We start from the raw sequence: 17506 nt of genomic DNA on the forward strand, positions 1-17506 counted from the left end.
CTCACAGGTGCAGAGAGGCAGTGCAGCTACGGCAGTGCTGTATCATCGTGGGGCAAGGTCTGTCCTAGTTCGTGCCTTGCATTACTGCACTCAGTCCTCACCCCCCGTGAGGGAGGTAGTATCACTACCCCCTTTTGCAAAGGAAAAGACTGAGGCTCAGGGGTAAGGATTGCACATAGGGACACAGAGCTAGCAAGTGCTGGAGCTGAGATTCGAACCCAGGCATTTGGGCTCCAGTGCCCAGGCTCTTAATCGCCATGCAGGTGAGAGACCTGGTCAGAGCCTAGGGCCTCCAAATTTGCCATGTCATCTCAGGGTCCCCAAGGCATTTCAAAGAGCTCGATGACAGCCCACTTTTGAGTAATGTGGTCAGTCCCTTAGAGTTCCCTGTCATGACAACTGGGCCAGCTTCCTGCTCCAGTTACAGAGGAAGAAAGCGGGACACAGAAGAGTCAAGAGGTTTACTGAGGTGCACGCAGCAGGGAGCCAGGGGTAAGGCTGGAAATATAGGCTCTTCTCACTGCCCCTGCACCTCAGGCCAAAGCAATTTAAACAAAGATTTTAAAGACACCCTCTAGACTGCAGGGGTAACTTCTTCTCCTCAAACACCTCCCCACCCCCACCCTCAACCCTCCCACTTCACTGCCTCTCCTCATGTCCCAAATTTGATTCCAAGTTCCTGGAAAACAAGCACAATCAAGGAACCCAAGCTCATTGCTGTCCCGCGGACTCCGACTCACGGCGACCCCATGTGCACAGAGGAGAACTGCCCACAGGGCTTACAAGGCTGAGACCTTTTAGGACCAGACTGCCAGGCCTTTCCAAACACCCACTCCACGTTTCTGATCCTTTCTCCCTCTGCCCAGGGCAAAACGCACATCTGCTTTGCTTGTTGCTATTTTCAGGACCATGGACAGAGCTCAGGGATGGCAGGAGCTCAGTAAGTGTTCCCTGAAGGAAGAGGAAGCAGAGGGGTGGGAGACTCCTGAGGAGGAGGTGGACAAACACTAGAACATTCTAGAAGCAGCAGCACTTACAGGGCTCACACACACCGATGGCTGTTGTTAGCTGCCTTTGAGTCGGTTCTCATGACAACCCCAGATGTGCAGAGTAGAACTGCTCCATAGGGTTTGCAAGGCTGAGACTTACTGGAAGCAGATGGCCAGGCCCATCTCCTAAGGGGCCTCTGGGTGGGTTTGAACCACCAATCTTTCGGCGAGCAGTCGAGTGTTTAACTGTTTGTGCCAGCAGGGCCTCCTCTTCTATGCCAGGCACTGCGTCAAGTGCTTTACTGGGTTAGTTATCTTTCATCCTACTGGGATCCTCAAGAGACCTGGGAGTGGCTGCCACTGACATCCTCATTTCCAGAGGGAGAAACTGAAGCATGGAATGGACAAAGGATGGGCCCAGGGTCACAATGTGAGTAAGAAGTGATGCTGGACACGAGCCCAGGCAGTCCCCTAACCACAGCTCTGTTCGCAGAAGGCTGCTGTCCCAGCAGTGCCTGTGAGAGCCATGTGGCCACGGGAAAATGAATCAGCCTCTTGGAGGTTCGGGCTCAACATGTGCAACATGAGATACGAGAGCACACTGCCCTGCATGTCACTGTGCTCCATGGGTGCTGTGTTTCTGCAAATGGAAGGAGCATGGCAACCCAGTGCTGAGCAAGTCTGTCAGCGCCACCTTTCCCAAAACACGCGCTCACTTGGTCTGTGTCACATTTTGGTCATTCTTACACTATTCATACTTTCTCATAATGCTATTGCACACTCAAGGGACTACAGTATAGCGTCAACATAACTTTCACATGCACTGGGAAACCAGAAAATGCAAGTGACTTGCTTTCTTGTGGTATTCGCTTTCTTGTGGTGGTCTGGAACCAAGGCCACGGTATCTCGGAGGGACACCTGTAGATGATGTTGGCCATGCCCTCCAGCTCTAGAATTCTGTGATTTGGATGCTCTTAGGCTGAAGGTCAGGCTCTCAGGAAACAATGATTTCTGATATCATGCCCAGACCAGAGCCAGAGCGCCAACACAGCAGAGAACAAAGACAGAAACCAAACCACTGCCAGCTGGTGGGATGCCCTGCAAGCCTTTCACTCTTTGGACACTAGTATGTGCGTGTTTACATACACAACCAAAACGGACACAGGAAGCAGCCAAAGGAAAGGCCAAGGATGGACGTGCAACTGCTCAATAAAGTGACCTCCACTCCTTACGGTGCCCTGTGCCTGGCCGGGGCTGGTCTGCTGCCATGGTGGCCAACTGGCAAGGAGGCAGGCACACACAGAGGCTGAGCTAGTGCCTCAGAGCGGCAGCTCTCACCTCGGGCCTCTCCCTACACCAATCTCCTCTAGATACACGCTGGGCCTCTCCCCATCCCCCCACGTTCCTGACTCTGTGGTTCGGAGGGCATTGTCTTCCCTCTTGAACCCATCTACAGATGTTTAGAGCATGGAGAAATTTCTAGAAACCAGCTCAATCCTTACGGCCCCCTTTTCCCTCAGAACCAGCTCATGGCTGTCAACCTGCTGTTATTCACTCACTCACTCATTCACTCACCACTCATTCATTCAAAAAAGTCTGTGGGGTGTTGATTCTTTCCCAAGTGTGGCTTACAGAAATGACGAGCCCCCTGCCACAGGGAGGTCCCAGCCCAGTGGGGGGTCTGCAGACCCTGATCTTCTATGCCCATGGACCCCTGCAGCATGGTGGGAGCCAGACCTAGACCCCAATGCTTTCCGGAACCCTCAGCTCCCACTCACCTGGCTCTTACCAAATGCCTACTCCGTGATCCCAATTCTTTCTTCCTCTTCCCATAAATTCAGAAATCTCACCCATCCATGGCTGCTAGAGACACACACACTGATGTGTCTCCTACACGGGTCCTCCAGCCAGGAACATGATGATGTTCACTTTTGGGGACGTTTATTCTGTGACTATATAATCCCACCACTGATTATGGCTCTTCCTGGCTCCCACACCTCCCCAGACATGCTGCCACAGTCCCTTAAGTATATGGGGTGCCCCGGACCCCAGTCTAGTCTTGCTGCTACTCAAGTCTCCGGCTGAGAGGCTGACTTGACAGCCCAGTAGAGACGTGGAGGCGGCGGCTGCTGGCTGCTCAAGGACATGTGGTCACGAGTCACCTTCTAGGTCACATTAAAAGCAGAAGAAATGCAGCAAAGATGAGCATGCCCAGCCCCTCCTCCCAGACAACAAATCACTCACTTCCTTCAGTGTTGCCTCTGTTGTGTCGAAGTTGAGATTTTTAATAAACAGGGTGCAACCTGGAAGGCTCTCTTCCTCCTCCTCCTCCTCCTCCTCCTCTTCTTCCATCTTTGCTGTGGGGTTGTCTGCTCCGCCTTCCGTTGGCTTTTCAGCTTCTGGAGTCTTGCTGTCTGGTACTAGAAGCACCCCCCCAACAAAAAAATAAATCCATGAAATGACATGTGACTCGCAACCATGAACTCAAATATACCACAATGGTGAAGATGGCGCAGGACCAACTAACGTTTGCTTCTGTCGACACAACGTTGCCACGAGTTAGTGCTGACTTGAATGACCACGATCTGCCCAAGTCGCAGGGCGGAAGCACAGAAGCTGCTTGATGACGGGAGGGCCGCCTCTGAAAGCCGCCTGGAAAGGGCCCCGCAGCGCCCACCCGGAGCTGCTTCCGGAGCTCTGCAGAAACAAGCTTCCCACCTGCCTACATGTTCAATCGGTTCAACCACAGATACCAGAACACCAAGCTAAGTACTGTACGAACGTTCCACGGAACCACGACTCTAAGCAAAATACAACACTTTTCCTGAAACAAACAAAACCCAGTTCTCAGTGAACTTTCAAACTAGAATGGATCATGTAAAATTTTCAAAATTCATAAAGTGGGAGCAAAACTTGGACTGTTCTAAATACCCCTTGAATCTTAGGCACAGCAAGTCTATAACAATTCCCAGTATACATTACTTCACAAGAACATACATGAGAGAGGCTGGTTTTATCTACACACTAGTATGTGACTCAGAATTATGCATAATAGTAAAAAATGAATAATAATAATAACAAAAAGGCAGCACTAGATTGTCACAACAGCAGATCAGGAAGTGGAGGGTTCCACACACAGCGGAGCGCTAAGTCATAGCTGTTAACAATGTTTCCTGCAGTGCAGGCTTTTCACATACAATTTCACTGATTAAGTATTTACAGAAACACCTCCTGTGTGCATGCCTGATAGATACATCTGCACAGTGGTGAGGAAAAACTGTAAGTGCATTCCTACTTTTAAAAAATAACGTTTCCAAAAAGTGTTTAATGATGTGGAACGATACCTACGACATATAAAATTAAGACAAAAGTTAAGATACAAACACCATACAACATCATTCTAACTATGCTCTGTGCACGTGACTGACGAGAAGCACACACAGACATGAGGAGATAGGCCCAGAACTGTTTCATACACTGCTGTCTGGTTATCTCTGGGCAATGGGATCATAGGTGGGTATAGCTAGTCCCAAGGAGCCCTGGTGGCACAGTGTTACAGTGCTCGGTTGCTAACTGAAAGGCTGGCAAATTAGAACCCATGAGCTGCTTCAAGGGAGAAAAATGAGGCAGTCTGCTTCCATAAAGATGATAGCCTTGGAAACCTTCTGGGCACTGCCATTCCGTCCTCCAGGGGTGCTGAATCGGAGTCAGCTCAGCAGCAGTGGGTTAGTTTGGGCTTTGGAAACCCTCTGGGGCAGTTCTACCCTGTCTTCTAGGGGCTGAGAGTTTGAATTAACTCGCCGGCAGTGGGTTGGTTGGTTGGGTAGCTTTCTCCTGTCAGATCTACCCCAGAGAAACCAGCTGCTGTAGGGTCGACTCTGACTCATGGCGGCCCCATGGATGTCAGAGCTGAACTGTTCCACAGTTTTCCAGGGCTGGTTTTTTGGACAGAGATGGCCAGGCCTTTCTTCCAAGGCTCCTCTGGGTGGATTTGAACCCACTGTCTGGTTCCCAAGTGCTGCTCTGATAGGAATAGACCATAAGTGGGAAAGGCTCGAACAAACAGGAGTTTATTCTCTTACAGTTGGGGAGGCCAGAAGTCTGAGCTCAAAGTGCCAAGCTCCAGGGGCTGGATGAAAGCCCCTTGACCTTGAGCTTCAGCTCTGCCTCCTGCTCCCAGCCCACTAGAGGCATCTCTTCACTCAGGCAGCTGTTGGCTACTGAGGCTGACAAGCCCAAGGTTCACAAGTAAAAAGGCACAGTCCCAAACAACATGGCAGGCCACTAATTCAAGTCCAGAAGAAGTCCCAAGATTGACAGGGCATGGCAGGCTGTTGAATGACCACTTTGTTACATGCACTTTGTTACATGCAGGGTCAAGCATGCCAGAAGGCTGCAGACCTTCCCCAAAGCTGCTTTTTGCATACTGGAAACAGACCACATCCCAAAAGCAGCTACTCAGCTGCTCCAGTAGTAGGTTCCACCATGGAGTTGACTACCAGTCTCACCATGGGCAATAACTATATCCAGCTGCCCAGCCACTCAACGAGGCCTGGCCAAGTTGACAACAACCTTAACTACCATACCCATCAACCCTTTGGTTAGCAGGCCACCATGTTCACCGTGTGCATCGCCCAGAGACTCTGCCTTACATACGCTATCCCCTTAATGACACAAGAACCACATCACACGAAACGGGTGGCCCACAGAAAATGTGGTGGGCAGCTGCACCGGAAGCCTCGAGCAACTTCAGTTAATGAAAAAAGTTCACCGAAGACTGAACCAAACCCAACCCACTGCCACTGTGCTGATTCAGACTCACAGCGTCCCTGGAAGACAAGAGTAGAAGTGCCCAAAAGGGTATCAAAGGCGGTCAATCCTTAGAGGTAAGCAAAGCCCAAACTCAACACACTGCCAGTGACTTGATGCCAACTCACAGGACCCTATAGGCCAGAGCAGAACTGCCCCATAGGGTTTTCAAGGCCGTAAATCTTTATGAAGCTGACTGCCTCATCTTTCTCTTGCAGACAGGCTGGTGGGTTTGAACCACCAACCTTTTGGTTAGCAGTTACACGCTTAACTGCTGCTCTATTAGGGCTCTTTCTGAAGACTAAAGAAATGTTTATCAATGAAGATGCAGGAAAGCTGAGAGTTCACACTCACGTCCAATTTAAAGGGACAAGCTCTTCTCGGCACCAAACAACTGCTGCTGGCAAGGCCAGCCAGTTAGTGAACAGTTAATGTGGGCAGACCCTCAGGTGTCTCTCCGGAAGCGGAAGATGCAGCGTCATGTGAGACAACACCCAGTTTTTAAACATCAGTGACTATCTGGACGGCGTGCAACCTGTGCACTAGGCAGTGGTCAGCAACTAAAGCTCTGCTCAAGGTCTCCGCACTCTGCTCCCCACGTTGAGCCATCCATGGGCCTGGACCGCTGCCCCTCGTCCCCTGCCCAGGGGCCTGGACTCCAGATGGTTCTGAGAAGGGGGAGCCCAGAGGCTCTTAGCACGGCCAGATTCAACACCACCACAACGTTTGGGCTTAGTGATAGAGCAGAGGTACTGTGGCCAGCACCCCAGGGATGGGTGAGCCCCGGCTCTGGTGGGTCAGCCGCCCCCAGCCCCAGGCCAGGCAGCTCCTCCACTTCTAATAAACCATCCAACATGACTTGTGGGAAGTAAGAGGAAGGAAGAGCTCGCTGGAAATGAAAGCTGCTCAGATGTGGCCTGGCCTTCCTCCAGCAGCACAGGCCCTGGCTGCTTCTAGAACCATCTGTTCTCTCCTCACCTCCCTGCACCTGTGCCTCCTCAGGAAGCTGGAAGGACCAGGACGATGGTGCTACAGTACTGACAGGTGTGGGCACGAAGGGGGCCTGAAGGACAAGTGACCTTGGACAAGTCACTCAACTTCTCCGCATTGCTATCGTTCCCTCTAAAAAGGGGACGGTAACAATACTGCCCACCTGCAGGCCGGGTCTCAGAACTACCGCACAGATACCTGCCAGCATGGTGCTTGGGCCAGGAGTGCTGCTGTTGCTTGCTTTGAGATGGCTCTGACTCATGATGACAGGACGAAACGCTATGTGGTCCCGTGCTGCACCCATGAAGGCTGGTCTAAGCACCTGGTTAGCACAGAGCTGCTGCTAACGTCACCCTCTGCCCACACAGCCCCACCAGGCCCAGAGGAGAAACCCGGGGGGGGAACGCCACAAAGCCCTAACCCGGCAGCAAGGAGTAGTAACAGCCAGAGCAGGAAGCCCACAGAGCTGTCTAGCCTCTCCCTGCAGGGGCCTGCCCTGGGCTGGTTCCTGAGAACTGCCAGCCCCACACCTCAGTCTGGAGACCCTGGAGACCACGTTCCTGCTACACCCCGAGAAGGACGTGGCTCCCTGGGAAAGGTGCCCACCCATTGCTGTGCCAGGCCAGGCCCTGCTGTGCCCACACCTATGTCCAGAGAGGTGCAGGACCCAGGTGCACCAAGGTGATGGGACCAGGGGGCATTTGACAAAGCAACTCTGCTCCAAGGAAAAAAATAGAAAGATAAAAACAGGGCACTGTGAGACTCACACAGATGTCTCCAACAAAATCAGCAAGAACCAGAAAAAGCGGGAAGTAAGAAAGGCAGGCGGGCTGGCCAGGCGGGCAGGGAGGCAGGGAGGGGAGAATGCGCTTCCGTCTGTAGTTCACACAATCAAATCCAGTCGCGCAGAGCCACACGGGGTTTATTATAATCAGGCCGCAGAGTTTCCCGTGGCGCCCGCCCCTCGGCGTGGAGGCTGACAGCAAAGACTGTTATCAGTTGTGAGCAGCTTTGCAGGACCTCCCCCCACTCAGAGCCCTTTATCTGGAGGTGAGGGTCTTGGTTGGGGGGAGATAAAACACGCTGTCCCCCTCCCTGGAGATGGGTACAGAGAACAGGAGAGCCTTCCAGAAAGGAAGGGGGTGGAGCTACGACCCCTCTCTCCCTCTCCTCCCTCCCTCCCTGCAAGAGGCCCAGGGCTAGGGGCTGGTGGGGCCCCCAGCCTGCTCCTCGCAGCACTGGGGACACGATCGGGGAAGCAGGGACAAGGTGAAGAGGGCGAGTGGGGAGGAGCAACAGAAAAGGAGCTGGATGGGGGCCCACGGACAGGGGCAAGCTTGCATGACATGGGCGGTGGATGGAAAGGGCACCAGGGGGCCGTGAGGTGGGCACTGAGGGAGCTTTCCTGAGCCATGGGGCTCAAAAGGAGCGCAGACACCCAGAGCTCCCGCGTACCAACTGGGCCGGGCAGGCTGGCTACCCCTCCAGCTCTGAAGGCCCATGGGGTGAGGCTTTCAGAAGCCCGGGACACTCTCACCACTGAAACGCAGGGATGAGGAGGGAACTCAGGGCCTGGGGAACCAAGGGTGTCAGGGCTGGGGCTGGAGCATGCCTCAGCTCTCAGAAGCCAGCCCTCTGTGCCCTAGAACGTTCTGTACCGAGACCACTTCTATTGCTCCCTGTGACACCTCAGCTGTTCCTTCCACTAGTATGGAGCTCATGGGGATGAGGGCTGGTGAGATCCCATCTTGGTCAGCCCTGCTCAGCAGCTGGCATGAAGCCGGAGCTTGGTTACAGGCCACCCACTCTGGCCTATGTCATTGAATTAACAAAAGCCTGAGTGTCACAGTGATCTGGAGACCCTGGGTAGTGCAAATGGTTAACTACCTAACTGCCAACCCAAAGGTGGGCAGCTGACCCACCCAGACGTACCTCAAAAGAAAGGCCTCGCCATCTGCCTGAGAGGTCACAGCCCCGAAGACCCTCAGCCCAGTGCCACTCTGCACAGGGGCCTCACCCTACACTGGAGCCGACTCCACAGCAACTCTTGGTTTTGGTTTAATAGTGAATTACATGCCTTCTCTCACTATATCCTCTATTGTCCCCAAAGCCTTAAGAGCAGTACAACTGTCACCCCCACTTGACAGATGCAAAGACTGAACCTCGGAGAAGGGAGAGACCCTGGCAGTCAGAGAGTTGGGAAAAGATAACAAGGACTGCTTCCCAGACATCAGGAGACCTTTCCAGAATGGAAGGGGGTGGAGAAAAGCTAAGTCCCCTCTCTCTGCCATGCTCCCATCTCCCGCCCCCACCCCATGCTCTCCTCCCCAAGTGCTCTAGGCCACGCCCCCTCTGTGCTCTCGCCCCAAGTGCTCCAGGCCACGCCCCCTCTGTGCTCTCGCCCCAAGTGCTCCAGGCCACGCCCCCTCTGTGCTCTCACCCCAAGTGCTCTAGGCCACACCCCCTCTGTGCTCTGCCCCAAGTGCTCCAGGCCACGCCCCCTCTGTGCTCTCGCCCCAAGTGCTCCAGGCCGCACAGCATGAGGAATGTAAGGGCTGGGTACAAAGGATAGGATGCTTTGACCCTGGGGTCACTCAGCACGCACCTGGGATGCTGGACATGCCCTGCGTGCTGAGGATACAGCAGAGAGTAAGGTGGTCAGTACCCACCAAGGCAATGAACTTTCCAGTGGGCAGACAGACAGACAGGGATCATTCATAACGTAATTCCTGGCAGTGATTAAGCATTTAAAATAGGACAAAAGATAAAGGGAGGATGTGGGAATAAACAGGTATCTACAAGTGGGAGCAGCTACTATTACTGCCATTGATATTGTTGCTGTTATCACACCCCTCGTGTTCTGAGGCTGGGCTAACAACTGAAAACCAAGCTCCAAACTCAGTAAGCACCTACTACATGTCAGGAAGACCCGGGGGGATACAGCCACCGTGCTCAGCTGCTAAAGGAAAGGTGGGAGGTCTGAGTCAACTCAGAGGTACCCTGGAGGAAAGGCGGGGCAATCTACTGGAGAAAGCCTGGCCACTGAAAACTGTGAAGTGTAGTTCTGCTGACACACATGGGTCTCCCACGAGTCAGAGCTGACTCAGCAGCAGCTGGTTTACTGGTTACCAACCACCATGTGCCAGAGGCTTAGGACCCAGACAAGTCTGGCCCAGCCCCAATCTCTCAAAGGTATAAGGAGAGATTCAGAAACTCTGCTTCACTAATTTGCTTTCTCCCTCCACATCCCTCCATACATATTCACGAGCATGTACTCTTTTTGCTGGGTGCCTCCCGGGGTGGCGGCTACCCAGCGGTGAACAAGATATCCTATCCTCTGGCCTTATGCTTTGCAGTCTGCCAGGGGACATGGCTATTAGACACATAAGACACAAACAAGTAGACAAAATAAATACACATTGTGGCAAATGTTATAAGAGGACAGAGTGAAAGGACAGGGTCACCAGGCACATGAGCATGGCCACCTCAAAGCAGTCCCCTTGGCAGGGCCCACACCTGATGATTCCACCCAGAGCAGACAACTCCTGCCCTGGGTTTATTTTCAGGCCCCAACTACACCGAAAGGCCAGCAGTGCGAGTCCACCCAGAGGGGCCTCTGAAGAAAGGCTTGGTGACCTGCCTCTGAAAGGACACCGCCTAGAAAACCCTAAGGAGCAGCCCTACTCTCCACATGGGGTAGGAGTCTGAACTGACCCGCCAGCCCCAGCTTTGGGTCTGCGGGCAGGGCCCACGGTGTACTCGGGGCCCCTCACTCCTGGCAGAACTTTGTGCTTCAGGGGTGAACAGGCAATTGGCTACAAATTTATTCCTTAGGTTCAAGGGCAGTAACTGCAGTGAAAACCCAGGTGGGTGGTTTCGGGGTGGTTGTGAGGTCAGGAGAAAGCAAAACTCCACCAAGAGATCACTTTTTGATGGGAGCAGATGCAGGGCATGAAGGGAACCCTAATCCAACCTGCAGACAAAACCCACTCACAGGGCTGGTGAGGGGTCATGGAAGGGCTTTGCAGTGACGTTGTCACCCCTAGTAACTAGGGAGTGGTTTTGAATCCACAAAGAGCAAAGGACTAACAGAGTTTACATCACAACTGGAACAAGGCTTCCAGCTCAGGGGGCCCCAAAAGCCTTGTACTGATGGGTCCTGTAGCTTTACTCATCTCGATGAAATGAGAGACACAGACGGAGCAGGGAGGTCCCCATCCCGAGAGGCCTCCCCAGTTGAAAGGACTGTTCTTTAATCCCAGATGTCTGCTCCTAGACCCTGAACTTTTTTTTTTTTTTTTTTAATAACATACCCTTTGTTTTACGAGAACAGTGGCGATGGGAGGTGGGGGAATTATTATCTGTCTTGGTTTTGGCCATTCTTATTTAATAGACTAAGCAACTGGTCACCAGTTGGAGGCAAGCAGGGATTGTACTGGTGAACAACAACTTAAAAGTCTGGGTAAAATTGCAATGCCCCATGTCACTTTAGTTTTGTATATTTTACTGCACATAAATTATATTTCAATAAAATTTTAAAAACCTGGGTAAAATGACCTCCATAGTTCTTATCAATGTGCTTGAAAGCTTTCAGTTCTGAGACATGGTTATGTCACCAGATTATGAGGTTCTCAGCTGGGGGCTGTACCACCCCCAGGGGTCATATGGGAATGCCAACGATGGGGTGCCACGCTTGACGTTCAGTGACCAGGGCACAGGGATGCTAAATACCCTACAATTTGCAGATCAAACCGGGAACAAGGAAGAACTGTCCAGGTCCACACATCAGTGGTGTGCCCCACCTCAACTGTGCAGCATTAACAAGAAGTGTGGCGGCGGGGGCCAATCTGCACTAGGAACCACCACTTCCCTTTCCTTACTGCCACTGCAGCCACTGAACACCAGAGGGCGCTGTGTCACACCTCACCCTCCATCACAAAGCATCCTGGTCACTATAGGAAACAAGACACTATATTTCGCTTGCTCTGCCCTCTCAACAGATCCCAGTTTTGTTATTATTAATACCTTAAACTGACAAACTAAACAGTCAGCTACCTTAAGTTGTACCCATCATTTTTACAGTGTATTTAAAAAATTTTACCTGCCTATGAAATCCAAGCCTTGGAGACCCACCATCCCACAGAATGAAGAACCGCGAGCCAGACACTCCTGCCGCCCCCACCCCCCTTCTGCCGCCCCTCACCCCCCTGCCTTGCCCCACCTGCTCGGCTCCTGACAGCCTCAACTCAGACGCACTTACCAGTTTCTGGCTCCACCTGGTCTGCATCTGCCGGTGCATCCCTGGGTACTTCCTTCTGTGGGGCTGAGCTGGAGAAGACACCCACTGGAGCCCATTCCAGGTACAGAGGCACATGGTGAAACTGTAGAGACAGGGAAGTGTATGTGTGGGTCCTCATCACAGGCCTAAGCACAGTCTGAGGCTGAGTAGGGACTTGGTTCTGCTTAACAGATGAAGTTCCCGAGGGTCAGAGAGTACGGGTAACGCATCGGGGGACAAAGCCTGGAGAAAGAAGAGAGCCCAGATTCCTTCACGCTGCCTCATCCTGAAACAAAACCTGGTCTCCCCTCTGCATCATGGGGCCCAGCGACAAGGCCACATCTCTGTAGTCATTGCACATATGGCGGCAGCTCCAAGCCCCCCAGTGTGTTTCATCAGAGTATGGAACAGGAAGTGAGAGGACTGGAGGCAAGAGTCCCTGATTAAGGGTGGCACTCCTGGAGAAGGGCAGGGCAGTGGCTACGAGCACACGTGCTCTCTCCATACAGAAGCACTTACATAAGGCACTCTGGTGGCACAACAGTTAAGAGCTAGGCTGCTAACCAAAAGGTTGGTGGTTCGAACCCACCCAGTGGCACATGGGAGAAAGACATGGTGATCTGCTGCCATAAAGACTTCAGCCTAGAAAACCCTATGGGGCAGTCCTATTCTGTCACATGCGGTTGCTATGAGCTGCAATCAGCAGCAATCCACGTACACATGTGTGTGTGGCTAGGTGTGCACGCCTTCAGAGTTGTGCTTTAAAGGATGAGCAAGATGCTGATGAACGCTGCCTCGTGAGCAGGCATCTGGTGAGCTGCAGGATGTGGGGGAAGGGAGCCTTGTCAATACAACCCTTCCTGAACCTTCCACAATTTCAGACCCCATGCAAGCACACGCTCTGGGATGCGGCACTGGGTTTGGAAGATGGCTGCAGCACGTTTTAGCTGTGTGACCTTGGTTCAGTGCCTGTCCCTCTCTGGACCTCAGTTTCCTCATCTATAAAGTGAGGACAGCAATACCATAGAGGGAAACAGAAGCTGTTCACCACCAACAGGAGGGACTGCCTGGTCAGTGCCTGTTGTCAGCCTCTGCTGAGAGCCTCTGGGGATGGGAACATCCTTCCAACGCAGAAGAGAAGGAGGGTATACGTGCTGCTCTCGGGTGGGGGTTGAGGGGACACCCAGAGACCTGCTGGGCTGGCTCAGGCACTGACCAACATCCAGAGAGCTTCCTAGGCAGAGCCCCGAGCTGGGGACAGTCATGGGGCTATGAAGGCAAGGACGTGACAGCACTCCCCATCTGCAGGATGGGGACGCAAGCACAACCTCGATGGGTGGCTGGGGGACCAGGGTCTGCAAAGCACTGAACAGCTGGATACACAGAAGATCCCTGTAGGGGGTTGAATGGTGGCCCCCAAAATGATACGTCTATGTCCTAATGCCCACAACCTGGCAATGGGACCGCCTTTGGAAAAGGGTCTTTTGAAGTAAAGGCTCCTGAGATGAGATCATGCTGGATTATGTGGGTGGGCCTAAACCCAATGACAAGTGTCCTGATAAGAGACACATGAAGAGACAAGAAAAGAGCAGAGAACACAGAGACAGAGACAGACAGGAGTGAAGCAGCCACAAGCCAAGGAATGGATGGAGCCACCAGGAACTAAGAGAGGCCAAGAAGGATCCTCGCCTAGAGCCTCCAGAGGGAGCAGGGCCCTGGCAATGCTTCGATTTTGGACTTGGAGCATCCAGACTGTGAGAAAGGAAACGCTGCTGTTTCAAGCCACCCACTTTGCTATGGCAGCCACAGGAAATGACTCAGGAAAGGGAAGACAGCTCCACCTGCAGAACTTTCTACTGATCACAGAGACCCCAAGGGCGAAGAACCAAATGAACAGGGGCTTCATGACAGGACCCCTCAGGGAAGCCTGAGGCGGACAGGGAGCCAGGACTGGAGGAGGCTCTGGAACGCCCCCTTCCCACTCCTTGCAGCCAGAGTGGTCTGTGGGGGTGATGGGGACAGCAGAACTAACATCACGTCAAGCAAGACATGGCTGGTTTCCGAGAGCTCTATCCCATGCCAGGCCTATGCTAAGAACCATCAATGAATTGCTTCATTAATCCCCTCCCTTGATGCAGGTCTTGCTCCTCTGAGGCTCAGGGCGGCCCTACCTTGGAATAGGCCAGGTGTCGGAAGGCCTTGCGGGCCTCCAAGGGCTCCAAGAACTCCACAATGGCCGTGACGCCACCTTCCGGCAACAGCACACGGCCTAGGCTGCCGAAACGGCCAAACATTTCCTGCAGCTCAGCTGCCAGGGTGCCAGCCGGGAGGTTCTTCACCAGCATCACGGTCTTACTTCGTTCTGCTGCGGCCTGCGGGGAGACAAGGAGCACGCATGGGATGACAGGAGGGGGGCTCTGGTCCCACAGAGCACCCAGCGCTGGTCTGTGGTCTCCAGACAAGTAGCTCCATTTGGGAACTCAGGAACCAAGGCCCTTTGGAAGTACACCCAGGACGACCTCTCCCCTCCTTGGAAGTAGACCCAGGACGACCTCTCCCCTCCTTGGAAGTAGACCCAGGATGACCTGTCCCCTCCAGAGAGCTGCTTCAGGGAGCAGAGACACAGAGGTGAAGGGGATAAGGCATGGGCACTGGAGCTGGACCCCTGGGTGGAATCCCACTCTCCCCACTCAGGAGCGATGGTCAACCCACCAGAACCTGGGCACACCCTCACTAGACTCTCAGGAGCTCTGGCCCAGACAAGGCTTTGTCCTTGGCCACAGACCACATCTCAGTGCCAGGGCTGTCCCTGGAACTCCACTCCACCTGCTGACCACTTGTGTGCCATGGGACTGGCACCCCATGGAGCAGCCTTCAACCCATGACTCTCGGGAGCTGGTGCATCCGTCGTCTGAGCAAGAGGATTCTGAGGTGGGGTTTTACATATTTTCTCCTAGACTAAACGTCCATTGCCCACTTTGGTAGCCAGCTTAATAGCATACACTGTGCTGGTTTCCTTCCCTTCCCCTTATCACTTCTTACCAGTGTTTTCTGCAAAGCCCAGTGAACTACCTGTTTGGTAAGTCTTTATCAATGATAACTATTAGGGTATTTATTTAATTCATCCACCCATCCAGTTAGCCATCCATCCAACCAGCCAACTACCCATCTATCCAACCATGGATTCACCTACCCAACCATGCATTTCCTATCTATCCATCCATGCACCCAGCCAGCCAGCCACCCATTCACCCATCCATCTAAATCCTAAATCCTCGTCTCAGTCTACTTTGGGAGAACCCAAACCAAGACACTAGATATGGGGCTGTGAGAAATGTATGTACCTTTGCCATGCCTTGGCTCCCTTATCTACAACATAAAAACACAGCACTATCCCATAGGATCACTCCAGGAAAGGACTCAAGTAAATAGGTTAATACAAAGTACACAGAGTAGCATTCTGTAAACGTTAGCAGTTATATTAACAGGGAAAAGACTGTTGGAGGGAATATAAACAGCCAATAACATACAACGGAAAAATTCCAGACACATGAACTACCTGGACTTGAGTCTCAACTCAGACACCGATAAAACCCGAAACCCTGGGCGAATGGCTTTCCTTCTCTGGGCCCCAGTTTTCTCATCTGCAAGATGGATTAAGGATAATGTCCAATCTATAGGCCTCACAGGGTTGCTGTGAGGATAGAATAGGGTAAGTAGGTAGAAGCAGTCTGCAAGTGTGAAGGGCTGGGCACCAGGTGAGGCTGTCGGTGTAACAGAGTAAAAAATGGTTAAAGACATTTGAATGATCGCCTGGGTTCAAATCCAGCTCTCCATGACTAACCGGGACCTAGAGCAAGTGACTTCTGTGTTTCTGATCTCTTCTGCACAAACGTATTAGTCATGCCATCTCATGGGGTTAAGCAAGTGAAATGAGTTAATGAAACATAAAAAACTTAGAATAACTTAAAACTTTATTAGTTGTTGTTGTTGTTGTTATTTGCCGTCGAGTCGGCCCCGACTCATAGCGACCCCTCCTTGGGTTTCCGAGGCAGTATCACTACGGAAGTAGGATTGCCCAACCTTCCTTCCGAGGAGCGGCTGGTGGGTTTGAACCGCCAGCCTTGTGGTTAGCAGTCAAGTGCCTTAGGCACTATGCTACCAGAGCTCCTTATTAGTAGTAAGTCCTAATGAATATCAGCTATTAGTAATCCAACCATCCATCCAGACATCTATCCATCCCCTCATCCATCCGTCCAACCACTTAGCCATACATCCAGCCCTGTATCCATCAAACCATCCATCTCTCCAATTCAACATGATAAAACCTAAGGCTCAGGAAGGCTCATGAAGAGCTGGTCTGGGAGTCCTAAGCCCCGAGTTTTAGTCCAAGCTCCTGCCGCACTCGTGGTTTGACCTTGGGCAGATCACTCCCTATCTCAGAGCCTCAGTGTCCCAGTCTATAAAATGAAAGGCAGAGTGCCAGGGGCTCTCCAGGACCCTCTAAAATGTTATCATCCAGAATTCTCAGTTCTACTGGTCTAGGATATGCATGTGGAGGTACTGAACTCTGAACCAAATGCTAGACTCCAGAAAGGTTAAAACCCCCAAAGAGACAACAGGTGCTTTCGGTAAGTTAGTGACAAGGGAGAGAGGGGACAATGGCACATCTCTCCTCCTTTGATCTGTGAGGGGAAAACACAAGTCACACATGGTCCCTGAGCGACAGACTCAGGTGCGATGGGCCAGGGTCTGAGCCCATGACATCCTTTCTTTCTTTAGAGATGATGCAAAATGAATCATAGCAGTCCCTCAAGCCCATCAGCACCTCCCCTGATGGGTGAAGATCACCAGTGGCCGGTGGCTCACTGAGCTGGCAGGAAACACCCACCTGGCTGAAGGAGTCCAGACAGACCCCATTGTCGATGAGGAAGCGTCGCACCTCCTGGACGAGCTGGGTCTCCCCCAGGGCCACGCGCACAGCCACACTGCCCTTGGTTTCCTGTGCAGGGAGGAAAGCAAGAGGCCCGTCAGCTGCCACAAGTCTGCCCTCCCCTTTCCCAACAGCCTGAGGAGGGGCCTGGATGAGCTCTAGCCACACAGACGGATGGGAAGCTCGGCTGCTAGGCTGGAGGCTCGAGCCCACTCAGAGGAGCCTAGGACGAAAGGTCCAGTGATGTACTGCGTAAAATCAGCAACTGAAAACCATACACAGCGTAGTTCTTCCCCGACATACCAGGGATTGCCCTGAGTTGGAAACAGCTTGACAGCAACTGTTTCTTTTTCCAGGAGAGGAGGACAGAGACCAAGGACTGTCCTCTCCTTGGCCTTGGAGACTGAGGAAATGGGTAGGAGAGGAAGAACTAGGAGCACAAAGGCTGGGCACCTCCTGGAGAGGCATGCAAAGTGGTTTGGGGTGAGTACGCCGGGTCGGCAGATT

At 52.6% G+C, this 17506-nt stretch overlaps 1 protein-coding gene across 1 annotated transcript in view; it reads right to left on the reverse strand.

Moving 5' to 3' along the window:
* RBM19 (RNA binding motif protein 19) overlaps nucleotides 1–17506 on the reverse strand; it is a 130950-nt gene that overhangs the window by 99208 nt on the left and 14236 nt on the right. Inside the window, exons 13-17 of the mRNA XM_007938280.2 lie at nucleotides 16958–17068; nucleotides 14238–14438; nucleotides 12049–12169; nucleotides 3234–3409; nucleotides 2222–2267 (exon numbers count right to left, since the gene is read on the reverse strand). Of these exons, the coding sequence (XP_007936471.2) occupies nucleotides 2222–2267; nucleotides 3234–3409; nucleotides 12049–12169; nucleotides 14238–14438; nucleotides 16958–17068 (655 nt within the window). The remainder of the gene's footprint in view (nucleotides 1–2221; nucleotides 2268–3233; nucleotides 3410–12048; nucleotides 12170–14237; nucleotides 14439–16957; nucleotides 17069–17506) is intronic.

Source organism: Orycteropus afer, unplaced genomic scaffold, assembly GCF_000298275.1.
Source record: "Orycteropus afer afer isolate SDZICR_OR568_19922 unplaced genomic scaffold, OryAfe1.0 scaffold00048, whole genome shotgun sequence".
NCBI lineage: Eukaryota > Metazoa > Chordata > Mammalia > Tubulidentata > Orycteropodidae > Orycteropus > Orycteropus afer.